The sequence below is a fragment of the Chiroxiphia lanceolata genome, chromosome 3 (assembly GCF_009829145.1).
Source record: "Chiroxiphia lanceolata isolate bChiLan1 chromosome 3, bChiLan1.pri, whole genome shotgun sequence".
Classification (NCBI taxonomy): domain Eukaryota; kingdom Metazoa; phylum Chordata; class Aves; order Passeriformes; family Pipridae; genus Chiroxiphia; species Chiroxiphia lanceolata.
Window position 1 is genome coordinate 50,354,982 of NC_045639.1, and position 27,996 is coordinate 50,382,977.

The 27,996-nt window shown below is 41.3% G+C and overlaps 1 protein-coding gene across 13 annotated transcripts in view; it reads left to right on the forward strand.

The window, feature by feature from the left end:
- SASH1 (SAM and SH3 domain containing 1) overlaps positions 1-7,201 on the forward strand; it is a 537,788-nt gene extending 530,587 nt beyond the window's left edge. For all 13 annotated transcript variants that reach the window (XM_032683069.1, XM_032683074.1, XM_032683076.1 and 10 more), the window contains 3 exons: positions 301-1,442; positions 2,001-2,132; positions 2,945-7,201. In XM_032683069.1, coding sequence (XP_032538960.1) covers positions 301-1,442; positions 2,001-2,132; positions 2,945-3,205 — 1,535 coding nt within the window. In that variant the 3' untranslated portion in view covers positions 3,206-7,201. The remainder of the gene's footprint in view (positions 1-300; positions 1,443-2,000; positions 2,133-2,944) is intronic.
- The last annotated feature ends 20,795 nt before the right edge of the window (positions 7,202-27,996 follow it).

A 27,996-nucleotide genomic window follows, 5' to 3' on the forward strand; every position in this document is an offset into this window, starting at 1 on the left:
AGGATATTTCTACATGAAAAAGATTAATATGAGCTAAACCTCAAATCTCTGCAAATTGGAGAATAGGAAGGATATTAAGTATTATGAATGTATTTTACTTATGTGGTCACATTTACTAGTTCTTCGCGAATAAAGCTGAAGTTCACAAATACATATGCTTAAAATGGCACTGAGTTCTTGTACATTTAGAGTTAACAAAGAGAGAATAAATCTTTTTTTGTTTTTCAAAACCATTTATAAGTGATCTCTAATTTATGCTGCAGGGGTTTTTTTTTTAATCGTGAACTTACTTGTTTCTAGGTAAAACTCGAAGAACCTGTCTTCTGCCCTCAAAATCAGCAAGTGACCGTAGCTTTAAGGATTTCAGCAGAAACCAGCTATCAAGTTATCCCACACTTCCACTGACCAAGTCAATAGAAACTCTACAGCATGGGGAAAAAGGGTCAGGTTGTGCACATCATGCTCTGAAGAGCTCTGTCCAACCTCCAGCCATCACAGGTCTGAAGAAGAACCGCAGAAGTTTACCGGTTGCCGTCTGTCGGAGCTGTGAAACTCTGGATGGACCTCAGGATGTAGATACATGGCCTAGATCTCACTCGCTGGATGATCTCCAGGGAGAATCCAGTGCTAACCTACAGGACACTAGCAAGCAAGTAGGTTCTTTTCCTCAGGATTCACTGGATGTAGCAAAAAAGGCAACTGGCTCTGCCCTGCCGCCTCATGCTCATGGAGGCAGCTGTATGGTAGATGACTTCATGGCTAAGCAGAGTAAGGGAGCTGCTAGTTCTCAGAAGGGAAAAGCTAAGGAATTGAACTGCTCTGTAATGGAAACCGCAGGTGAAAAGCCTGCTCCATTCCCCCTGAAAAACTATGAAGCTCAGCCTGCCTTAGTGATGCATCATGCCTCTGAAAATACAAGGATGCCTCTGGAAATACAAAGTAAAGGCTTTCATGACCTTGCGCGGGCTGATTATGCTCCAGTCCTCAAGGGAGGTCTAGAAGCTGAGCAAAAAGGCACAAATGAGGCAAGAATGCAACCAAAAAATCCTACTCAACCGCCACCTGTCCCTGCCAAAAAATGCCGAGAACGCCTTTCTAATGGATTATACCATCCTCCCATGACCACAAGTGGGAACCACTCAAGTCTAGAAGCACCATGTTTACCAGTAAAAAAGACCAGCTCATCCAGTCCCATTGATTGTCATGGAGTACCTGTCCATAGGACGTCCTCTGAACATGAGCCCAATACCCCTCCTAGCCCACTCCCACCCTGGCTGTCAGAGCTCCCAGAGACTGCTAGTGTTCAGCAGCATGTGGTAAAGTTAGGTCCTGCTTCAGCAAGGAAAGTGTCATGTAGCAGGGGAATGGATCTGGAAATGGTGATAGAAAACAAGTTGCAGTCTGAAGACATTGATCTTACTGAAGAACCGTACTCAGACAAGGTAAGTGGTAACCATTTCAATGGTTTCATTCTGCTAGCATTCCAAGGGATAGCCTTTCATTTATTGCCTGTAATTTTTTTTTGTGAGTAACCAGCCTAGATAAATCAAAAATCATTGAGACATTAGACATTCTATAACTCTGTTTGTCTTTACTATCAGACTTTATGCCTAAAGGAACTCTTGTGTTGTGGGGGACTGAGAAATCCCAGACCTATTCTGAACCTTCATCTTTTCAGGCCACTGGTCCCTTGGTGGACCAGGCATGGAAATCTCTCTTTCTCTGCTGATGTGGGGAAGTAGAGCTAAAAAAGAAAGTAATGATTAAATTTTATGCTTCCAAGGAACTCTAAATTGATAGCATCAATTAGACATCTTTTTTTTGAGGGGAAGGAATGAGTCTTAAGGTCCAGTCCCTCCCTAAGGGATTGCTTTTTTCAGTTTTCATGGAACCTCGAGGAAAGCTCCTTCTTGCTCCCATCCTACACTTCTTCTTTGGTCTGTATTGATACACTTCTTTAATTTGTCCGCTCTCCTTTGTGTCTGGCTGGGAACATTCAGCACGGTCGCTGTGGCATTCCCGAGGCTTTGGTACAGAGGTACTCTGAGGACTTAGAGCAGCCTGAAAAGGATGTTGCCACAAACCTGGACCAAATCCGGGTAAAGCAGCTGAGGAAACAGCATCGCATGGCAGTGAGTATTTCCATAAACCAAATCTTCTTGTTTATGAGCAGACTTTTAAAAGGACTGACTAGTAGTAAAGGGAGATTCTTGTGAAGTCCTAGTACAAATGTGCTCCCTATATTCATCCAGCAGGCGCAACATAGGTAGAGGTTACTGTAGGGGCAGGATGTACCTCCCCCTGTCCGAAAGGAGGACAGTTAGTAGTTGAAAGGAGAGTGGATATCCCTCTCTTGACTGAATAATAGTCTTAGAAGTCTAAGCAGACTGCAAGCAGTGGTAACAGATACTTGCTTACTAAGAGTGACATGTATTAAATGCTTCTGTATTGAAATCTGAAAGGGTTTATACTCCTTTTTTATTTCTTAAACTATACTAGTGTCCACTCCTCCTAGCAAAAGCAGGAGGGGAAAACAGTCAAAAACATGGCTTTTTCTAGGAAAACTTGGTCTGTTTGAGGAGGTAATAGACAAAATTGGTATTCTCTTGCCTTACTGAGAAATTAAATGTATCACTCTGAAAAGTCTTTTTACTGGATATTTTTTACTGATCTCAAACTAATTCAGAGTGGCACCTGACAGTTACACAAGCAGCTGGATACTACCCACTGTGTCTGTATTGCCAAAATTATTGCTTCTGTGCCAAGTAATCTTAGCCTTTTAGTCCACACTGTTCTCATACTGACAAATCTGACATGAGAGAAGTTGAAACATCTGCTATGAGACTATACCAGTTTGGAAGGGGGGGGGGGAAAGACTTGCTGTAAAGGCAGATATGTTTGACATTAAGGGTTCTATTTTCTTTCTGTTTTTTTTACTCCCCAGATTCCAAGTGGAGGACTCACTGAAATTTGCCGTAAACCTGTATCTCCAGGACTCATCACCTCTGTATCTGACTGGCTGATTTCCATTGGTCTGCCTATGTATTCCAACCTGCTTACAGACGCAGGATTCAACACACTGAGCAAAGTGCCTTCTCTGTCACAAACTTGCCTTCAAAAAGCTGGCATCACAGAGGAAAGGCATATAAGCAAGCTCCTGGCAGCGGCAAGACTCTTCAAACCTCTTGATCCAGAAGCAATTTAACATGCTCCGTAGTGTGACATTGCCTGGTTGAGAATTCACTGCTTCTTCTTGCACCAGTATTGCTCTAATTACTTCACATAGCTAAAGGGATCAAGGAAGTGGCTCCCAAGGACAGGCAGATATCTTCTTCAGAGGATATGAAAGTCTTTGGCAACTGAAGGAGAAGAGAAGCAACCACCAGGTAACATAGATGTGGTACTTTGCTCCCCCCCTCACTCCCATCTAAAGTATTCTTATTTCATAAAATGTACAGGGTTGGCCTGAGAACCAGACAGCTTCACAGAATTAAGGGACCCTTGCACATTTTCCTCAAGTTTGTGATAGTGATACTAATAAGAGGTCTTCTGTACCTCTAGATTCCAGGTACCTGAAATCAGTCCTAAAGACCAGGTACAAGCCAAGGCGCAAATTCCGTTTGAGGCTGTTTGGCAAATGCCTTTTGTTTATTTTAGTCTAGAACTAAAGCCCTCCCCGGTCATCCTTTCTGTTGCTTGGTATAGGTCCCAATACACCACACAGCCTTTAGCTAGGCCAAAGTTAATGGACTGGAATTAGTTTTCAGTGTAGTCCATCTCTGTCACTCCAATGCAACTAACCCATGGAGAGTCAGAAAGCTTCTTTTTATTTGTACAGAGCTGAGGTAATTTTTAAAACTGCTTTCTAGCAATCAGCTTTTTATTTGCCTTAAAATAAGCTTTTAAGCAGTTACCTAGTATTCACTTACCCATATTCACATTTCCCAAGCCTTGTTTCAACCCGTCACCCTTAAGTTGCTCTTAGGGTGATTTCCAGCTGAAGTAGCTTCTATAAAATGCCTCATCATAACACTTTCTGTGTTGTAGAGATGCTTTTACAAATGCAGGGTTATGCTAGGTTTTGATTGTCAGGTTAACTTCTTGTTCACTACCATCTGCATTTACTGTTGTTACTAAACTGTTCCAAGATATACTGCCTTGTATATATGTAACTGCTTTTCATTTTAATCATATTCTGTGTACTGTGTTTTATTGTCAATCATTATGCTGCAGCTTTGACTTGGTATCCTGACCATATTGATTCCAAACAGTGGGTTTCTGCAAATGAAAAATCACTTGCATTGAAAAAGCAAATTATATCCCACAGAAATCATCAAATTCAGTAATGCCATTGCATGGACAAAAAAAATTCTACTATAGTCTCATGAATAACACTGTGATTTTCAGAACAGTTGAAATCCATCCTGACTGCATTAATGTTACTTCTCACTAAAAGAGAGCATTGTTCTGGGAAATGTGGTGCACCATTTTTCTATGATGTAATGATATTTTTCTGCCTAAATCCATGTGAAACTTTCCAGTTGCTGATGTGGCTAATGAAATGTTATTTTTCTATATTGGGTATACATTTTATATACCAAATACAGATTATCATGAATAGCACATAGCCAGCTTATTCTTTGGGGTCTATATTTAGGGTGTCCTTCAGCTTCTTGTAGTACAAATACACCATGGAAGGCAGAGCAAGCTTACTTTGGCAGGTAAAGGGAGATAGTGTAGAAACCTGGGCACAGGGCAGCATGTGTGACTGTTTCCAGTATTAGTTCTGATGTCAGTTTACTGTATAAAATCAGACAAGGCGCTTTGCTATTTGGTGCCTCGGGTATCCCAGCTTCATATTGAGCTAATGACTCCTCATAAAATGCTCCTAGATTGATGCATGAAAAATTATGTTTATTCCAGGATTCTTTACTGTATCTGATCCTTTCATGGTCATGTTTTAAGTCACATGAATATGCATTTGACTACAGATGATAACTGATTTGGCTCCTGGTAGAATTGATAGGTGTTAGGTTTACTTTCCTCATTTTGAATTTCACCCCTGTCTACTGCACACCATTGTATGAAGGCAACTAATTCACTGTTGTAACTTGAAATTACTCTCAAGTTAATCTCTGTAATGATCTCCTTGTTGTGTGGATAATCAGCATGTTCTAATATGACAGCATCAGGGAACATACAGCAGAGGTGTTTTGTACAGCTGGTGAAAATGTGGTGTGGCCTCACCTTGAGTACTGTGTGAAATTATGGGCACCACAGTATAAAAAAGACATTAAGCTATTAGAGAGCATCCAAAGGAGGGCCACAAGGATGGTGAAGGGTCTGGCGGGGAAGCCTTATGAGGAGCAACTGAGTTCACTTGGTCTGTTAAGCCTGGAGAAGAAGAGACTGAGGGGAGACCTCATTGGTGGTCTTCAGTATCCTCACAAGGGGAAGTGAAGGGACAGCTACCAATCTCTTCACTCTCATGACTAGTGACAGGACTCGAGAAAACAGCGTGAAGCTCAGTCAGGGGAAGTTTGTGCTGGATATGGGGAAAAGATTTTTCACCCGGAGGGTGATTGAGCACTGAACAGGCTCCCCAGGAAGTGGTCACAGCACCAAGCCTGACAGAGTTCAAGTGTTTGGACAACTATCTCAGGGACATGGTGTGATTCTTGTGGTGTCCAGTGCAGGGCCAGGAGTTGGAGTCCTGATGGGTCCCTTCCAATTCACAATATTCTATGATTCTAAAGAAAAAAAAAAGAAATTAAGTGTTTTTTAAATAATGATGATTTTTCTGTTGTTGGTCTCTGAGGCTTACATGGTAACTATCAGCAAGCAGGAGATGGAGAGAGTATTGAGACTTCCTGGGATTGCTGGTAGGGACGAGAACAGAGTAGAATTAAGTAGACAGCAGCTATACTGGAGCAAGGGAAAAGTCCAAGCTGGCTATAGGCAACAAAAAAAAAGGGAAATAAAATAAATTTCCTCGTGTTGCAGGGAAGGCAAGTCGTATAGTAAAGCTCTCCCGTATTACTTACTTTCCTCACTCTTATTAACAGAAGGAGAATTATGGGAATAACCTGAAGCTGTGTGCCAAACACTCTTGGTAAATCCATACTTTTTAAATGATTATGTGACCCAGGGAAACCAAATCACACCCATCAGGACTAGAGTGAGCAGTCTGAGATCTTTAAGTTCTAGTTATTATTTTGTTTTCTTTTAAAGACTGTGCTTTGTGGTCTAATTTGAATAACAATTTTAGTTTATGTTTTTATCTAAAAAAAGCCTTAAGCTTCTCAGTGTTTGAGCTTCCCTGATGTGGTTTCACTCACCTGTGGCATTCCCCAAGCAGGTGAGGTGGTGTGGTATGAGAGCCATAACCACTTGCATCTTCTTGCAGTCATTCAGTGCTCTAAGCAAAAGTTCACTCATGAACTCTTGGGAAGCACAGAAGAAACCTACTGCTGGAATCTTCTCTGCTCTGCTCAGGCTAAAAATGTTTAATATCTATCCATTGTATCTTAGTAACTCAAACAGCTAATTAAGAATAGAAGCAGCAAACCCAAAATATTACTAAATGTCACCATAACCATAAGCTTTGATCAATAACCCACTGTTGCTACCCCAGTGGCAATGCTCTCATATGAGCCTGGCTTTGGATGCAAACTGGGAGCATGATTAGAAGCCTTAAACATTGCAAACCTGCAAACAGGTCATCGTCTCTAAGAGCAGCAATAGTGGTCGATTCACCAAGTCACAGCTGTGCAGTTGTACTGTATTATTTTTAGAATAAATAATACTTTCAGTCCAAGATACTTTTATCATTAATTGACACCCTGTGGGGAATCAAAACTGTCGAGCAAGTTATGTAACAACTAACAAAGTTGCACTTTCTGTATATGAAATCAATATTTAAATAACTTATTTTTCTCCATTTGCTGTTCTTAAATGATGTAAGTAGCTGTAATATACCAGTACTCAATATGTCCTGCAGTTTGCTTCAATCCAAGAAAGCTGTGTATTGTAAAGGAAAAAAAAAGAAAAAACAAATTATGAATGTGTAAAGATTATTGTGCTGTTTCATTTAGCAAAAAAATGGTTGACAAAAGGGTTTTCCTGTGTATCAAAACTTGTCTATAATTATATGTCATACTGTTCATAGATCAAAAGTAAATAAATTTCCTTGATCTCTCTCTTTTTTTTGGTTGTTTTTGATTTTGCTAACAGATCTTCTATTTATTGCTCTGATAGCAGTGCTCACTGATTTAATTTTTTTGCTTATACCTTGGGCCCTCTCCTTCTAGCTTAACAAGCTTCTAGTTCTTCTCCTTGTTAGCACTCTCGACACGTATCTACAGCAGGAGAAAAAGGTTTTAAAAACAAAATATTGAAAGCCCAGGACTAGAAGCAGTCATCCAAATATGATATGATGTGAATCATCAGTGTCCAAACTTTGTTACATCCTGTGAATGTCCAGCTGCTGGGCTCAGGGGGATATGTGCAAGAGGTCTCCTAAGACTCCCCCTTGGGAGCTTTTCCACTTTGTAATGGAATAATTAAAAATAGGTGGAACCAGAGAAAGAGTATATGAGTACAATGCTCTGGAGCTGTAGTTAAAGTGATTGCCTGAAAGAAGGGATTTCAAACCTGGCTTTCAAATGCAGCTCTGCTTCCTTGGGCTGGTGAGGTGCCTCATTCTGGAGAAGGGAAGGTGTAACTGCTGAGCAGTCAGGTAGTGTCTACAGTCTGTAATAATATGCCAATGTCCGGGTTTTGGGACAAAGGAGCCTTGGGACGTGACTCTTGGCCCTCCCAGCTCACTTGAGTGACTTCTTACTTACTACTTTGCATTTGTTGGTCTGGTTAAATTTGCTGTGCAATTAATGGGTGTGCTTAGCTGCCTAACAGAGTGCTGCCAGGTCCACATGGCAACAGCTTGAAGTTAATCCTTTGTGGATTTAGCCCTAAGTAACAAGGGTGGGCTGTGTCTGCATTAGCTGTTAACCGGAAGCTTAGCTCTGGAAACGACATGAAGAGAAAAACAAAAAATCTTTTGGGTTGGATCCAGATAGCTGAATCTTCGGTTCCTCTCAGGCAGCGTTCCCACTAGAACTGTACAACGTGGCAAACAGTTCGTGGGAATGAGGTGGCGTGTCAGATGCGAACGTTTAATTTTAGGTCTCCTCTGTGGATACCCCTGGGTTCGGCTGCGGCCCCGGCCGCTGCTGTTACCGTGCACCAGAGGGCACTGCGCCGCTGGCAGCGGGAGCGCCCGCCAGCCCCGCGGGAATCACTGCAGCTGGCTCACCGACAGCCTGTTTCCAAGAGTCTCTCAAGTAACAAAACAGAACTAAAAACAAAACAAACACTGCACAACATGAAAAGCCAGGGCGCTTGCCATTTCTGCAGCTGGAAGAAGTATTGCTTCCCGTCCAAGACTGCTGTGGTCCAGGATTGCCTTGGGAGCAGCTGAAACACAAAGCCCCCATCTATTGCGCTCAGAGTTTTGCTGGTGTGTTTGATCCAAATGTGTGCTAACCGTAGTAGCCCCTGCCAAAACCAACCACCACCACCACCCCCTGACACATACATACCTATCCTTATTCTAAAGGCTCTCTTTCCACAAGTGTTTCCACCAGAAAAAGAGATATGGGAGAAACGTTAAAATTCTTGCTGCTAATACTTAGAAAAAGAAATTTTATCCCTGAGCAGAAGCTTCACATGTAAACCTACAGAGACTTAAAAGCTATGAATATAATGTTACATATACCTCTAAAGCTACCTCATGAGTCTACTAAAGGTTAATCATTTAACATTCAGGAAGTAATACAAAGCAAAAGTCATATTAATTCTTAACCTTGCCCTTTTGCAGGTACTGCAGTCTTTCACTCCATGAATGGACATCATTATTTGTTTTCTTAATTGTGCAACACAATTGGCTTTTGCTGATCTTACACCCACTGACTGTGCTTACAGGTGTAAGTGTACCAATAATGTTCAAGCCCTGACCCCAAAGCTCTGATATTACTGAGATTCTATCATTTCCATTGTTTTTGGGCCTGGCTCCAAACGGAAGAATTTTTGCACACATAAATGAACTTATAATATTTTAACACCAAAAAAACCCCAAACCCTCTTTAAAACTTTTCAGGACATTTATGAAATTAGTATGCTTCCAAGAAAAGTCAGACTAGAACAAAGTCATAGATCTTATTTCAAGAGACCTTGTTGCTTGGCCTGCTGCAGGTGGAGTTCATGAAAACTGTAGGTGCCTAAGGTCAAACAGAAAGATGGCTGGTGGGATTAGCTTCTTCCAAGGCTAGACAGGTTTGAGTAGGAGAGAAGGGTGAGTTGGAATTACAATTTTGCTCTTCAAACAGCTTTGTTGTTTATTGAATCCAGTCATTTAAGTTCACCGTCTCTGAGATGAGTCCTCCATAGACTTGGAGGTTCTGGGCTTCCAAGGCAGATCCCATCCCAGGTAGGCAGAGCCCTGCACATCTCTGAAAAGTTCTACATTCCTTGTATTGGCATGTCCTATTCTGAAATTCTCACAAGTAGCATTTCTTCATTTAGCCACAAAATGCTTACACAGCTGTGCAAGTTTGTGAAAACAAGACCTGTGTTTATGTCTACAAATCCTGCCTTAAAGGGGACACCCTCGTGAATTAGACTATCAATCTACTACTATTTTTTTGCACTTCGGCTCCACTGACTCCTATGGTAATGAACATATACTCGGCAGGTTCTAAAAATGAAAGTTATAATTTTTTTATGTTTATTAAAGTATGAGTAAGCTGTTATTTAATATGAGCATTCACTTTTAAAGTTCTGATTTAAGTGGCTCATTTGCAGTTAGCCAAACAGAAAAACCATCACCATTTCTCTGCCTCAAAGAATGAAACTGAATTGTCTCTCTTGCAAGTGATGATTAAAAAAAAACATGCGATGCCACCTCAACCATTTGGTGAGCTGTTTCTGTACAGTACTAGCGGTGTTACCATAACTTTCTTTCACTTTGATGTCCATATGCCAGAGTCCTCAGTGGACTTGGTAGTGAGGGCTGAGGTTAATTCAGCTTGGAGGTGTGCTCAGGTCTTAGCAAAGCAAAAAACTCAAAAGATTGACAGTACTATGCCCTGAGATGTGAGCGATTTTACAGGTAGCATTGGCTACCTGTAATCTGAAAGCAAGATTAGTGATGCTCCTGAGCCCACTAAAACTATAGGCAAACACTACACATCTTTTTGTTTTCTTTTAGAAGAACTGAATTACCTGCTATCCACAGGAGCTGCTACATGAGGAAGACTGTGTTTGCTGATAGTGACAAGCACGACTCCCACCTCCCACCACAATCAGATCTACTGCTGTTACGGAGTGGCACAGCCTGCACTTGCTTATGAACATCAAAGCATGAGCATCACAGAAGGTGCTTTGGATTCGGAGCAGTGCAGTTTCTGAAAAGCAGAAGAGTGGCTTAGATCAAATTCAATTACACAAATAAGTGCTTATGTGTTTAATAAAGTCATCTAATGAAATGAGATAAGAGGCTCAATTCATTAAGCCACTTTCTTTTGAGAGACACTTTTTTTAGCCCCCAAGGGTTGGATTTAGAACATGCCTTGAGACCAATTGCTGCCTTCTCAGTTTTCTTCTCCTCAATCTGATGACAAAGCAAGAAAGGATTTCAGGTTTCTTTCTGATATATATGGGAGTCTGAGTCAGAAATTTGCCTTTGGGCACATAGGAAAACCTCTGGAAGGTGTTCAAAAATTTGGGGGGTTTTTTTTGTGTGTATTTTAGCAATTTGATCAGTTGTGTCTTGCTTCAGGAATATGGGAGGCTTTTACCTGAGTCTATGAGGTTAAATGCAAATTCACATCAAAAGCAATGGCTCAAGCTCCCATGCGATACCTGTCTGTGTGTAGATATGCCTCCCCTGGAGCTGACAGATGTCTGCAACACAGTGTTTAACTTTGCAGGCAAAGCTTCAGAGCCATAGATGCTTCCTGGCCAGGAACACATAAACAATTTTTTCTGTGCTTTTCTGCATACAGAGTAGACAAATGTTCAACCTCATTCCTTGCATCCTTGTCGGCTGGATCCTACTGCATTCTACTGTTGTGTTAGTTGTTCAGCCTGTGAGAAGACCAAAGTCAACGTTTTGTTCAAGTTCTGGTTGTTGTTTGGTGCTCACTTAAGTGCGTTCACAAACAAAAGTGGCTCTGTGATCCCTTGTGTAAGCAGCATCAGAGGTGTAAAGTGGCATGGTGAAAATGCAGCTAACAGGACAACTGATTTGGTGAATACCTCATCAGAGCCTCACAAAGATCTCATATTCAACTGGGAAATAAAGGTGAGAAAACAAACCAACCATCTGGAAACCTTTCAAGATGGTAACTATTTCTGCTCGTTTTTCCAGGTGTAGCTACTTTGCTGAGAACTTGTGTTAAGTTCTGTGAAGTCAAGATGAAATATGGAGAAGAAAAATTCAGTTCAGTCAGGTAATTGAGAGAGCATCCATTCCAGATGCACTCCTCAATTCTGAGAAATGTTGCTCCTGCTACGAGGAGCATTGGGTTCTGAGGCACAAGCAATAAAAGGCCCAGGAGAGCAGCAAGTTGCAGCTAACAGTGAAGTCCCACAGACACTATCTTCTTGATGTAAGTGAAGTAAATCTAGATAAATCCTATTTAGAGCAAACTGCAAAGATCTGTCGGGTTGTACCCTGAGGCTCATGCAAGGTTTGCACAGTGCCAGAGTACAAAACATTTATTTTCCATTATTTTCAATATCAGCCCCAATAGTGTTCCTTACCTCTGTTTAGTCCTGTGTGTGCTGTGGGAATAACATTTACAGGCTGTGCCTGTCTTCTTCCTTTGTGCTCTCCCAAGGTGTGCCTGAGCCACCCAAGTATGGCAGTCCCTCCAAGCAGCCAAAGCAAAAATCCATCTGTGTGGTAGTCTTGGTATGTGTTTGCCCTGGCTGCTTTAAGGACGGGGGAAAGAAAAAGGATTAACCAGCTCATGGAACAGCTGAGGTGGTAGTGAGGCTTACTGGCAGAGACCAGAGGGAAAGAAGAAAGGGCTGGATGAAGAAATTAGTGGAAAGATGGTGAATGTCATAAAAATAAGAGCAGCATTTCTTACCTTCTGCAAACACAGAGGTCTCACATTCTCGGATGTGTATTTGGTGTGAATTAGGCAAGGATGTGCCATGCATTCAATAAGTTAGTCTATGCATATATTTTTCAAAGAGGAACTACCTAAAAATATATGAAGAATTTAAGGAAAAGAAGAAAGTCCTCACTTATTTCCATGTGTGGGAACTATGTGCTGGTATCCCCTAGAACAGGCGTCTCATGGCTAAGGACAGTTGCCACTGGACAAGGTGAGACATCAGGCTCTCGCTGTGGACCGTTGTTCTGTGCTTCTGAGTTGTTCTGATCAGGCTGTTACTAGCTCCAAATCACAACATCCAATTCATCCTTCCTCACACATAGCAGTGGGAATATAAAATAGATTATTAGTTTTCCCAGACATATAGTTTCTTCTTACTGGCTTAACCTGTAAAGAAAATAGCAGCTACAAGGTTTGTCATCACCTTTGCATTAACTCCCTCTAGAACCCAAGGGCTTTTTAAAAAACAACCGAACAAAATCCAAACAATGACAGTAGACAGAATCAGCACCACACTGCTAGCAAACCAGTTACCAAAAAGCCAGTGTGAGCATGTCTGAACCATATTTGCACAGAAACTCTGCCACTTCATGCTGTTATCTGCATCCCATGCAAACCCTCAGTTTCCTTCAAACTCCTCTTTGATCCAAGGTGGAATGCAAATAGTAATTGATGTCTGCTACAATTTGTCTCTGACGAGACAAACTGTTCTGAAGGGTTGCTTCCATCTCTGTTACATAAAAGTCAAATATTTTACAAAAGGCCATTTCTGCCTCTATCAATCCATACTTTTTGAAATCCATACTTTTTGAAATCACAAACCTTCAAAACCAGTGTATAAATGAAATGATGAAAAAAACCTATAAGGACTTATTAGCAAAATACATTTGAATCTCTGTTGATTCACTGCCATCCCTTCACTTTGTTGCTCTCTGACTTGTTACCCTTTTCCACAGAAGGATGTGTCCTACCTCCCTCCAGGTAACCTCACTGGACTACAGGGCTCTCTGCCTGCGTAGCCCTGAGCTGGGACACAGACACGGGATGATGAGAAGCACTTCAGCCACCTCTGTGTCATGCAATGCGCAACTGGTGGCAACTCCCTGATCTCCCTTCTGGTGCCCCAAAATCCATACCTCACCTAGCTCCCTGCTCTGAAGGGAAATACCATCACTTGCACCCACCCCAAACCCCATGAAAGGCTCTGGTGACCTGGGCATGTTGGACAGGTGAGTAGCTAGGCTGTCAGCTGAGGCAGGGTCCATGCCAAATTTGACATGTTCTGTGAGTTTGCTCTTACCGTGACAATCCCAGAAACGGCCCTGCAACAATGTAAATGAGCAGACTAAGCACAGACACTGTTGCACAGCTACCTTCTGGAGAGAAGGTCAAACCTTCTGGAGAGAAGGGACAGGATTCAGCAAGTTCTGTGCTTTTTTTTTTTAAACACAAGAAATACAACACTTCAAGAGCAAGTATAATCCTGAATGAGAAGATGCCAAAATTTACATTTTTACCTCCCAAGTCTTCTAAAAAAATCCATGTAAGAGACATAACTAAAACAACCAGCAGCCATTAAAGACTTTAAAATCTTGCTCTTCTCTGAAAGGCACTGCCATTTCCACATTCACTTCTCAAGTCTTACTTGTTCTGATGTTCTCATGCTGACCAGCAGTATAATAAAACACTACTCAAATAATTCACTTGGATAAAGTTTACAGTCCAAAGTTGGACTCAGAATATATAACTAAAGCTCCCACAGACCTATATACAGAGAAGTGTCTCCACATGACTGTTTTATTGGCCAAGTGCTGGATTGCCATCTACTGGAGAGTAAAGAAATAAAATCCAATAAACAGCTACTTCATAGTGAGGAAACTATGTTGCCTGTGCTTTTTTTGCTTTAACTTTCCCTGCTTCTGTGCAAGTCTGTGATGGCCTATAAAATTGTTTCTCTGTTATGGTAAACAACTTCTAGTCTTTGCTATCTTCAAAGTTAGACCACATAAATACTACTTTTATAACTAGGCACTTAAAAATTTTTCTAAAAAGTTTCTTCAAAATAAGCATATATAGTCCATTTCAAGCTGGAATTACTAGATAAGCAGCAAGTAAAAATGCTGCTAAAGATTAAAGCTTTCTTAGTTTTGAGCCACTTTATTTGTGTGACCTTTGTGGTCTTGCAGTTGTAAGAATGGTTACTGGATAGCTAAATAGTATTACTACTGAGAGATAAATTACTACTGCTAGCAGAATTTATGCCAAAGGAAAATTAAAGTGAAATATCTAAAACTTTTACCCTCTGTTGATCTCCTTTTGCCTGTGAAATCAATCTGTGTAGTTAAGCCTATTAATATACAGTAATCTCTTGCCGCCTTCCATTTATTTTTTTTTAAAGACCATAAAGTCAAATGTTCTTAGAAGATAGAGAGAACAACAATTAAAACTGGTGGTACAGCCTCAGTTCACCCTACAAAGTGTGCTATAACTGCCTTGATGAGCTGAATGTGTTTCCTGTAGGATGCTCCTTTCATTAACTGCAGACCCTGACCCTGCATTAAGAAAGAGGTTGTCCAGGTGGTAGATTTAAAAGAAGGGGAAAAAAATAAATCTATAGGACTGTGGACTGCATTACTGAGGAAACTTGGGGCAGATGTCAAATGAGGCAGATATTTTTCCATTTTGATGATACTGTATTTCTTGAAAACAGAGACAGAAAGCCAAACAGGGTGGGGAGCTGGGGAAGTTTCCAAGAAGCTCTGAGAGACAATGTGAAAGAGACAGAAATTTCATAAATAATAGTATATTGGTTTTTTCCAGTAAATTTTCTGAGGGTCATTAAAATAAAAAAAAAGCTCTGCAATTCATTGTCATTCAATAACATTTCATGTGGGTCCCTCCAGCCCAGGGGTGCGGGCAAGGGCTGTGCCACAGCAGCAGCTCATCAGAGCCCCATTAGACACCAGGTTTGACATGAAGGTGCCAAACTGGAGAAAGTTCCATGTCTGCTAAAGCACTTCCCTGTCCTCAGATCTAGAATTTGAGCTTAACATAAATCATCACTGTCTTGATTTTGTGTCTTGCTGACAGGGGCTACTTTATGTTTGTCTGAAAATGAGTGTTCATGTTCTCATTGCCTCATCCTGAGTCAACTCATACCTCCCTCTGTGTTATAGATAGCAAAGCAATTCACCCTGGATAACCAACCATGCCTCTTGCAGAGGGAGGAAGAGAATGAGAAGTCTGTGAACCACTTCTTGCAAAACTTTTTAATAGTCTTATTCAGAGATTACAGCCAAGCTTACATGTAATTTCTGTAAATTTTGTTACTTTCTCTTTACAACAGTGAAACATACTGATATTCTTCAGTATACTTCCATGGGCTGCCCTGAACTAAGGCACTTATTTTGTCCATCCTAATCCATCAAAATCATAAAACGACCTATTGCTGGCCCTGGTGTCATAATGAAGCCTAGTACATAGCTTGATATAATTACCCAAGCATGGTTTTGTGTATTTATTTGTTTGTTTATTTATTCTGTGCATCCTTTGCCTTTGGTGATGTGTCTTGAGGACAAGAAAACAGACTTTTTCCACCTAAAAATATGCACATTCAGCCTTCATTATGTACAAACAGTACTCGTATTCTGTAGCTATCCTCCTCTTGTTCTTCCAGGGACTCTAATAACCCTAGCCACTGTCTTTTCATCCCCTGCTCTCAGTACTTTCCCTTCACAATATTAACCCTATTTTAGCCTCAATTGTCTTAAAAATTAACCACATGAAGTTCCTACCCCTGATATGTGCCCCTCTTCCCCAGCCATAGCACTAGACCTACCACGCAGACTGCTCCTGCCTTCCTTATGCCTTTGGAGGGGCACTTTTTCAGGGTGGCCTGTGTTTTGGGCAAACTTCACTCTGCACTAGGAGTGAAGTTCCTAGTCCTCCAGAAGAGGACATTTCTGGACTTGCTGTAAGGCAAATGTGGGTCCCAGCAAAGCAGTGGGGACACTGTTCTTTCAGCACAGTTATCTGAGTTAGAAATACGTAATTCAATAAATTCCTTCCTAATTTAATAGTTGTGAGGTTTGCATGTTTATCTATATCTTGTCTACTGAATGTCGTTAAGGTCATTGCTATCTCAGAAAACAATGTATCAGAATTAGATGCAGCACAGGATGAGGACAGGGATGGTCAGTGCAACACAGCTTTCCTATGAAGAGAGACTAAATAGCTCTGAGGTCTGAATGGAGATACTAAGACTAGATGGAATGAAAACCAGTGAAATGATGATGGCTGGGGAAAGCGCGAATGGAGAATATTTTGCTCAGGGTTTTCACAGTGCAGTGAATAACTGATATTAAAGTAGCAAAAGGAAATAATTGTTCATGACTGTGTAGTAAAATTGTGGCGTTTCTTACAGCAAGCTGCTTCAGAGGCTGCAAGAATTAATGAATTGGAGAGATTGTGGAATATAGCTTTGTTTATGGCTGATTATGGTGTGCGTGCAGGCTTTAGATCAGGACATACTTAAGCTGCAGGGAGCTGGAAGATTGTACAAGGGAAGAGGTTGCATACTCTTTTCACGTAATTAAGATTCATCTGAAAGAAAGATATCAGGATGAATAAACCTTAGTCTGACCTAACACAACTGTTCCGAAGGTAATGCATTTGGGAGACCTACTGGTAGACTGGAAGGTGCAGCTTGTGCTGTCTTCCTTGTATCTCATTTTTTCCATGGTCCAGACCAGTGGTAACATCATGGATTTAGCCACAGTGGTCAAATATAAGATTGCTTTTCTTTTGGCTAAGAGCAATCTACAGTACCTCAAGTCCCAGTTTAATAGCCCAGAATCCTGTAAGGATTCAAACGGATTAGGAAACGGCCTTTCCATTAAAAACTGAGTCATTCACTACTGTGTCACTCTACAGGACTTTTCAAGCTTCAACTGATGCCAACAGCAGCAGCTGAAAAATGATATCTCCTGGCTGATGCTTCATTTTCATATACAATTTATGGAGCTTAGTACTAATATATGATCTTAAATAGATGCTGCTCTCCTCCTTGCATGTGATAATGAAATTGTGACAAAGTCAGGGGTACCTGATGAGTAGGAAAGGCAGCAGAAGTGTTTCATTGTAAGGGTTACCTCATCACAGGGAGATTTTGGTGAATTAAACACCTTCACAGTGAGTGACATAAAGGGGGCTTAGATACTATCTTTGACCTCTCGTTTCTTCCTTCCAGCTTTCCACTAACACCTCACAAAGTCGGAACCAGAGAAACTATCCATCCCATTTAGTCCAGACAAATTCCAGACATCTACTTTCTCACCGTTATTCCAATTACTAATTTTTCAGGGTCAGAGTGACCATGGCAGACATGGCCAGACCTCCAGCACTTCTCTCTGGGAGAGGCTAGGGGCTGTCACAGCTTGGAAGGAGCCTGGTGGAGCATCCTCAGCACCAGTGGCCAGCCCTCAGTGCTCACTGGCCCCTTCTCCAGCAAGTCTTCCTGGTACACATTCATCCGGGCTCTGCTTTAACGCCATTCCCAACAAAGAAACAGCTCTTTGCAACCCACAAAGCCCACACTCACCACCCACAGCCTGCACATTGGAGTCTGCTCCCTGCTGTTGTTTCTTACAGGAAAATGGCTAAAAATCCCTCTGTCGGTGCCATGGTTTTCCATGAAAAGGGCCTGTCATGATTAAGTATTTGCGCACGAGGGAGTTTTCCAAGCTTGAGCAATCCATCTGGCAGCAGTACGCAAGGCTGTAAGATTTGTTTCTGCTGTACAGGACCAAGAGCTGATTTAATTGCATTAGTCACCAAGCAGCAGTATCGCTGATCTTGGACCCAGAGCACTGGCTGGCCAGCAAGTCTCATGGTTATTTTAACTTTGTTTGTTTGACCTTTTCAGTGGTCCAGACCCCTCGAGGAGCTGAAGAATGCTTCATCCCCCGCTGTTGCCTCTGAAACGCAGAGCAGATAGGGCCAAGTCTTAGGCTAAATATCAGGATGCACAGGCTGAGTAATGGTTCATCTTCACAGGGGAAAAGTTTGCATCTTACTGATTGATTTTAAAGAAACCAGTTTTCAAATAGTGACTAAATTTGATGGAAAAGAAGGAAGTGGAGCTGGGTAATGTTTATTGCTCTGAGGATCACTAAACATTTCTTTATTTTATTTTAACTGTGAGATTTCTCTATAGGCAAATAAACTTGCAGATCTGTAGAACAAAACCAAAACCTGACATTCAGACCCAGATTCAAGTTATCCCGAAGTCTGTGGGTGTTCAGTTCATGTCATCCACTGGTTCAAGCAGGATGAAAAGAAAGAAGCTGAAAAAGTTATATCCTAGGAGAAAGTTTTCTAAGTCCAGCAGGGCTTTCTCTTTCAGGGAGATCATTCAAAGATACATATTGTGTACTTAATACCATTACTTGCTACAGTTCCTAATACCATGGACAAAGCATTGCACAAGTTTAAGTCTGCAAATAATACTTCTAAAAAGCTGTTTACTGCCAGACCATTATTTTTTTAATCTCTTGAGCCAAACTCTCTCAAACTGCACAGCATCTGGGGAGGAAATTATTGCTCAAACTGCCAGTGTCAGGACAGATGCCAGACAAAATTTGCTCCATAGCAGTGGTATCTCACTCACTGATGTCTGAACAACACACTTGACTTGGAATCCTGTACTCCTCAGCTTTCAGGAGAGCACTTGTTGAAGCTGAGCTGACAAAAGAATTTGTACATGAGGAACCATAACACAGCTTGTCTTTGACTCCTCTCACCAACTGGATTACTCCTGTGTAGCAGATTTGAAAAGAAGAGAAAAGCTACAAGGAATTTACACCAGGTGATCTGGTAGTGTGATCTGGTGTGATACTAACAGACAAGTCATATAAAAATAGGGATGAAGTAGATAAAATTTGTTATATTGTAGCTGATATTAGGAAAATCCATGGCCTATGGAGTTTGAAAGACCACCAGAACACCCATAACTTTGATAGCCCAAAACAGTCAAATTCTAGCAAGCCACTACAAGAATCAGACCTCTGTTCTAATAATCCATATCTCAAAAGATCTTGGTAAATTTTGACAGTTGATTATTTTTAAAAGATCTCACACCACTGAATTTTGAGGATGACAAAGATGATCTAAATGTGCTAATGGGATATTTGTTCTTACCCCAACAATGGGCTTGCAGGCTGTTGCTTCCAAAGTAGGAATAGTTACTCCTAGGGGTAAGGCTGCTTTTAGCTGGAAATACTTTACTGTTTGAAACCCCTTGATTAACACTTCTTGGGATTCTGTAAATAGCTGGGGAGGAAGACATCTGTGTTCAGATAAAAGACACTTGTGGATTTGCTATCAGAGACATGCAGTTCCTAGAGCAGCATCACTAAGAGATCCTTGTGAGCCAAAGGAGATTACTGTGAAAATGATGTCTCCGGTAACACAGGGAGTGAGAGAGACAGACGGTCACATGCAGATCCTGGTTCTGGAGGTCAATTAGTTCTCTGGTAGACTACCCAGTGAAAATTTTAATAGAAAGAATGTTAACATTTAAATTCTTCCAGGCTTGCTTTTGCTCAGTTTTACTGACCAAGGAGTCAGGGTAAGCAGCTGTGTTTTCAAAATTCACACTTTTATGGTGCGAAATTGCTTTACAATCTAAGTGGAGGGGAAGGAGCTGAGGTTTGGTTGTAGCAGAAAGTTAACTTTTTAGATTCAACTTCTTTTAGCTAACTAAAACATGATAACCTTTCTTCCTGTACTGCCACATAAAAATATATGGTATGGCTCTGTCCCAGCTTCTAAGGTTAAGAGCTTCAACTCCAGCTCCTCTCTGAAAAGTTACTCTGTAAAAAAAACCATATCCGTATTTATTGGTTCTCAGTCATTCAAACCTCAGATCTACTCGTTTAAAAATAAAAAAAGATGTTTTTTCTAGCTGCCAGTGCTTAAACTGCACCTGGCTCACAAATCATCTCTCACAGACTTCAGCTGCACCTTAACTGTGCCTGAGAGGCATCTCACTGGGATGGGATTATGGATGAGGCGGTCAGTGCCAGGAGGAACACAACCTGTCTTTCACAGCCCTGAGAGGGTCTGCAGAGCTGGCAGCCTTATAAAACAGCTTTTTTTACTCATAAGCTGAATGCATTCAATCTGCTGGTCAGCTGAAACATTCTGGAATTCACCTGAAGTGGTGCCAAATACCCCAAAAGCAGAGGTGAGAGGTGGTGTATGTTCACGAGGTAGTTAATGGAAAAGGTCACTATTTCCCCTTTAATGAGCTGGGCCACCTTCCTCGCAACACTTCTGGCTTTTTCTCCAACATGCCTCTCAGCAGAGACAGTGCAGTTATGTTACATAAACTGCAAAATCCTACTGGAGGGAAGAAATGAACTCAATGGGTAATTTAACTGACTCTATTTATTTTTTTTTAAATGTGGTTTCATAACCTTATAATAGAAAGTCATCTCAGAGGACAAATTCCTCATAGCTTTCTAGTGCACTAGGAAAAGGTGAGGACCCTGCAGGGCAGCATGGCTCCCAGGAAAGCAGCTGAGTATGTGGCCGCAGCCATGGGAAGAATGTGCTATTGAGGGTGCCACCAGTCCAACCCTAATGCTGCCAACCACCAGACCTATCTGCAGGAAATCCTCAGCTCTGCTGCTGGAGATGTTGGGGCTAGGGAGACGCTAAAAAATCCATGGGATATGCCAAGCCCATGCTGGATGTAGAGATGGGAGTGCAGAGGAGCGAGGACAAAGGCTGAAGCGAGTTCCAGGAGGCAAACTGAGACCACAAACACAGCTGCACCTGTAGCTGGACTGTGCTAGGCTCACAGAAAAAAAAAAAAAAAAGAGAGAGAGAAGAAAGGAGGAAGTCAAAGTGGGGCAGGGTGGCTCATCTGCTAATTGCTAATTAGATCCTGTTTGCAGGGACTTTGAAGGCTCTGTCAGAAGTAGAGAGGGAGCTCTGAACTGGTTCTGCCGAGGTAAGCTTTGTGCTGCTATTTAAATCTGCTCAGACAAGTGCTGGGGCTGTGCAGTGGGGTCTCTGCTCTGAGGAAGGGTGAGCAGGCCTTATAGGCTTTTAGCTCTAGCTATAAACTTTCACTGCAATTTAATTCCTGGTTGCTCAAGCAGTGGTAGCGGTATCTTAGCCTGTTTCCCTCTACCTTTGCAACTTGTTGTATTTCTCTTTTGTAATTCTTTGAATTACCTCTTCTTCTTGTCTATGCTCTCTCCTACAAGGTTTCACCTTCCAGATCTGCTCATCCCTTTCAGGAAAGTGATAGTTTTACTCTCTCATCTATGCACGTATGACTCTGCCTATAACTAATAATATGATTCAGTGCTTTGCAACACAAGGTCATTTTCCTTGTATTCGAAACATGCATAAATGTCATATTCTGAACCATTTTGATCTGTGCCCTCACTTACCAGAATGATAAGAACCTATTTTGCTGAGTAACTGCCCATTTTCAAGCAGTCCGCGTTGAAGAGGAAAAAAGTTGGCAGCTGTTTAATTTATTGAATCATTTATGCTTTTAAATGCGTGAGGTCTTCTACTGGAGTGGGCCAAATCTTCTAATATAGGGGTAACCTATATAGTAACCCCACTAAAGGCCATCAGAGTGTTGTCACAAATTGTTTTTAAGCGGCAAAGCCCACGTAAAGAATTATTTTGTGACTAATAGATGCACTGTCATCTTTAAGCCTTAAAACCGAAACTATTCCCTCCCCCTTTAGGAAGGAAGGTACCATTTATCAACTGCTACATCTTCAGGGTGTAAGAGTTCCAGATGGTGTCTGGTGATGTAAGCACACTTTGTGCACAGTGCTGAACCAGGAGGGAGTTATTCCATTTTTATACTGAGGTTAAGAGGCAAATGAACCTTTATCGTGCATCCTAGGAATACACACAAGTGTGTATTGTTTCCAATTCACTTGTGTCTCAGTAAACAGGGTTATGGATACAACAATAAAAATAATTTTGGAAGATACAGCAGAAGGCAGGAGAGACTAGGATAGTTTACACCACTAAGGAAATTAGGATTTCCTTTTAATTAGCATAAAACATGCAGCTGTGAGGCATGTGGGACCAATCCCTCATTTAACCTCACCAATGGCACAAAGAGAGAAGAGGTTTAGTTCCCACCAGCTGATGCTGGCACTATGCTCTGTGGAAATTAGAGGCAGGGCTTTTTCAAAGGAGAGTGGGGAAATGAATGTCATAAGATGGATGAAGACTACACTCCTTGTTGGTTTTGTTTTATAACTGTCATAGCTCCGGGGAGCACAAGACTTCACCTTAACCTGAGCTATTGGTGGCTGTAATTTCTACCATCTCTTATTTTAGGAAGATTTATCAGAGTATCATTGCTTTAAGTCACTGCACAGAAGTGATAGCACTTGTAAACAGATGATGATGAATTACCTGTGGGATTTCTCCTACGTATAGTGCTGTTGGAGGGTAATTGCCTGGTAGCAGGTGGCTGCAGGAATCCAGCAAGAGCAGAGGGACTAGAGAAACTAACCTTCATCCCACGCTTCTTGCCCTGCAACAACTTGGTTTTTGGTGGACAACTTTGGGTCTAGCATAGAAAACATACTGTTTGCATTGCCCCTTCAGTGATATGCTTAAACACCACATTTGCTGAAACAAGAGACTGGGGCATAAGAAGGGGAAGAAAAGGGGGAGAACTGTAGCTACAGAGAAATATTAGCGCCACACACTCACCCTATTCCCTTCTGCAATACTGATTGTATCTCCAAAGATTTTCAGTACATTCACTCCTCCAATGCCATCTACCTTTACTTTGTCACAAAAACATCTATCAAGGTCTGATTAAGACCAGAATATGCTGCTTGTAAGTCTAGGATATCAAAGGATCAGTCTGGTAGAGCCAGGACACTATCTGGAGATGGGTACTGGTTTCTAGGGGTGGAGCTGCATCCAGTTTCGACTTCTGCCAGCACTCACAGATGCTATCCCCACCAACAGACAATCCTTACAAGTGCTGCCCACTACCTGGCTACACAGCACTTCAGTTGCTCCAGTGATACCCCCTTCATACAGTACCATGCACAACATCCTGCCCGCCAGCCTTCTTCAGATTGTGCTCAACAGCTTCAATGCTGGGAAACATACTTAACATGTTTTAAGAAGATATTCTTTAAAAATAGAATGAAAACAGGTGTCTTCTTTTTTTTTTTAAATCTCTCTCTCCCATATGAGCATGTTGAGTAAAGAACTGTGTAAAAACGATGGTCTCTTCTCCCTTCGCCTTCAACTCTAACAGACATCTTCAGAATTCAATCTGGTCAAAAAAATCCAAAAGTACCAAAGGTTTCTTTCCTACCTCAAAAAAGTACAGTCTTCCACTGGAAACCAACAAGATCATTCATCTGTTGCTTATCATCATGTTTCATGGACTTAAGGATATTTCAAGCACCTCTTTTTATGGAATGCAGAACAGACATAGTGAATTTTCTGTATCACTCACTGAAGATTTCAGACATACCTACAATAAGCCAATACACAGCAGCTTTTGTTTAGTTATTTCTATGAAAGAAGATTTTATTAATTTTCTGTACTGTGAAAAAAATGCTTTCATAAAAATATGGAAGGCATACAACATTCTTCTAGTATTAAGATATGAAACGTATCATGGCTTGGAGTTTGTTGAATCTTACTGCAGGACTCATGCTTGGCAGGGCTTTGGGGGTGGGTGTGGTTTTTGTTTTGTTTTTTTTTGAGTGGGCACATAAGAAACAAAGGGCCTAACACCAGGGAGGGTAGACTGGTAATATCTGGAAGCTGGTGAGTATCCATTTGAATAACTAGGTGTTATTCAACACCTAGTTTGTTTCTAGTGTGCTTCATGGCCCTCCCCTTCCACCACAGCCTGACAGAAGTATGCAGGATGCCATATTTGTGCCACCATTATGTTACATGTGCTATGTGTAAGTGATTTTGGAACACAGCTGCCTCTACCCTACCCAAAGAATGACTGGAGTGATGCAAAAGCACAAATAGTAGTGAAAGCATTTTTTGCAGGCAGGCACACAGAAGTCTGTTTGGAGGATGGCTGGCACTGAACTGGGGGTGATGAGCCATACAAGTGAGCACACTGGTGCTTAGCCTGGCTCCGTGACTGAGGTGCAGAGCTGCTCAGGTTGCTCTATGCTGTGCTGCTGCAACATCCTTGGAGGCCTCTCCTGCTGTGGCACTCAGCATCCTACCCTGAGACAGGCCCCAGAGAGTCACAACATGCTCTGCACCGCAGCAGGAGCCTCCCCGGAGCTGGACAGCTGAGCAAAGCACAGCAAAGGTATCCGGTCACTGAGCCAGCTTTTTGGCTTTATTCTGGCTTTGCAGTGGGCATAACAGCTCCTGGCTGAGTTCTGACCTGAGCTACTGGGTTATCTCTGTGTCATGTTCCCAAGTCTGTGGTTGTGTTGGTAACTCTTTTGCCCAGGACTCTTGCCTCAACCCTCCCCAAAGCTGAGTGGCACTGTGTTAGTGGGGCAGTTGGAGGGAATGACCCCATCCATGACTTAGATATGGAAAACCATAGGAATTTGGTCTTTAGGGTGTTGACTGCTACACTTCTAGAACTACTGAACTGTCTGTCATGAACATACCAACTTTTTATCTCGATACCAGACTCAAGCCCTCTGGGAATTTATGAATTTTTTAATATATAGACCAACATACCTGTAGACTAAACGATGTTGTCAAAACCCCTTGGCCAGATTTCACAGGGTAGAACTCAGCTCTGAAATGTCTGCACATGATTTGATTTGCACATCTAATACATCGTTTTTTCTAATGCTTATAATTGTGTGCTGAATATGATAGAGCTTGAGGGACCATTTTCACAAATTAGTGACATATGCAAGATACCATACAATATAGCAAACTGAACAAGAGATTTAATCCATTACCTTTACCACATGGTGTCCCTGAGAACTTGAGTCCATACGTAGAGATTGAAATGCTAACCATGATATTTTCAGATAGATGTTTGCAAGTGTCCAACTTTACCTTTCTTGATTACCAGTTCTACACTGTAAATGCTGCAAGAATTCCCTTAGGGTTCCCACATGATAGAGCATTAGCTGGTGGTAGCTGGTGGCCACTTCCCCTTACCTAAGTGAATGTGAAAAAAGGGGCACAGAAACAGACTCCCAGCTGAGGTAAGAACACATACCAATGGCATGTAAATTAAAAGGTGATACAGGAGTCTAGCACATTTTGTAACTAGAAATTTTTTTTATTAGAAAGGAGGTGGCATAGTCCAATATAGAATACATATATACTATATGAATACTGCATGAATACATTCCTATACATAGTTTGGTGCTTTAAGTTTGGATAATTTTCTATTAGTGACCTAGGCAACTTTTTTAAGTCTACCTCTCACTCATGCCTTACTGGTTTTTGGTATGTCTTTACAGTTTCTTCATCACTGAATTTCACAGTATGCTAAAACATCCATTGCCAATAGAAATAATGTTCATTGTTGTGTTTTTAGTGATAAAATTGGGGTTTTAAGGCTCAAGTGTTAATGCTTAACTAATTTATAGTTACTTTTGGCATTGTAAGCGGTAGTGCTGTACATTCTGTTCAGAAAGCATGTGACAACTAAGGTAAAGGAAAACCACTTTTGCACTCAGTTTTATCAAACCTTATATAGAAGAAGGAGGCAGCCTGCAGAAAAGGTGTTGAAAACTTATTTCAAAGGCAGGTTGTAGATTATTGAGGAGAGACAGTAAAACCTGTGATGAATGATCCATCCTAAAGCCAAAAGATTTTGAAGGAAAAAGCTTAACCAGTTGGAAGAAAACAACAGATGATTTTACAGCTTGAATCAAGCAGAAGAGTGAAACCCCATTTCCTGGGAATTCATGAAAAGAGGTATTTCAAAAAAAAAAGGAATGTAAGGATGCTGCATCCAGATGGTCAAAATCACACCGTGAAAAACTCTCTTCAGCAGGTGGAGATTGCCAGCCTTTTTAAAAGTGGTGATGTCAAGCCTCATCAGCCAAGGAACTGTAGATATGAGTAGTAGTGGGGCAGAAGGCATCAGTAAAACATGTTAAATGCTGCATTCCCCTCAGTCACTAGATGTCATTTCCCACTGCTCAGTGCTGAAAGGTGCCATTTTTGGAGTGAAACAGTAAAACTGAGCTGCTGACCTCCACAGCCATTCGAGAGTGATTACTGCCAGCTTTGCATAACTAAAAGTTCTGATTTCCACTCAGCCTTTTTCTTTTTTTTTTTTTATCACTCTTACATTTCCAGAAGGACAGAATGTCTTAAAAGTTTTGAAACAATAATACAGATGTAAATGTTGGCACTGAAATCTCTAAGTTGGAGAGGACAAAGGAGCTAGTTCAGAAGTCCTGGCTCCAACTCCTTGAGGTTCTGGATGCCCTCTGGAGAAAACCTCATGTGGTTCTGTCACTGTTGAGGGATAAAGCTTTGGGAGCCTCTGGCAGTAAAGGATTGCTGGCCACAAATTTCTAGCTAGCTAAAGCTTTCCTACCTTAAGAAGCAAAAGTCTAAGTACAGCTCTTATGACTGCATTACTGGGTCTTTAGGTACTGATTTCGACCACTCCAACTGTGGCTGCTGGTTTAAAATTCAAGGTGGAAACTTTTCCCTTTTGCATTCTCTCCTAAATCTCCCATCTGGTCCTCTTTTTATCCGTGTTTTTTCTTCACATAAAGCCCAAAGATTTACCTAGAATTCCACATATGTAGTTCTGGGTCAATAACAAGATGTTATGCTTGCACTCTGCCTAGACTACTGATGTGAAGACTGAAGTACTCTGGGTGTGGGTTTTGGTTTGGTGGGGTTTTGCTGATGTAATTATGGACAAAGTCCACTACCTATCTTCTGTTCATACCACCATAATTTGGGAATGAGAGGCCCAACCTAGCTGTGGGGGAGCAATCTGCTTGATTGTACAATCAAGCTGATTCAGCGCTCTAAATGGAACATATTCTTGTCTTTATGTATATTTTCTGTAATAGCTAACTTTCAGCTAAAATGTTCAGCAGTAAAACAGTTAACAATGTTAACATTCTATCTGTCATCTTCAGGTTTCAGAGTCAGTATTGTATAGAGATGAACAGGTCATAACAATTGAAAATTACTCTTTTGATTGTCTTTGGTCTCTTGAACATAAGACTACATCAGTTCTGTTTGATTCATGTCTTCAAGGACCTCTTCACAGCCATTGACTGAGGAACACAATTTTATTTTAAATGGGATATGAGACTTCAGAGCACCAGCTTGATACCAAATTTAATAGTGACATAAAGCACTGTGTGAATACAGCACAAGAAATTTGAGAAGAATTCGACTGAACATGCCCTTCTTTTTCCACATTCTTGCTTTCTCCCTGTCATACTTGGTCAGGTTGGTATTTGTTCACTTAGCATGCAGCAAGCTAACTCCAGCTATCATCTCTCAACTCCTCTTGCCTGTTTATTTCCATCTCTTTGAAACACTTATTGTTGTTTATTATACTCTTATATCCTGAAGGGTATGGCTTTTGTTTACATCTTAACAGAATTGGGTAGTAGGATGTGTTTGCATAAGCCTTACATAGGCATGCTCCTTCTTGGGCTTCTCAGGTATTAATTACAGCTGCTGTTGTTTTTTGTAAGAAAAAAACTGTGTTTCTGGTAGAAGAGAAAGTGTTTTACAATACATAAAAAGAGAGAATGTGTAATTTTGGGACCATTCACCCAGATGATCAGTTTATTTCCCT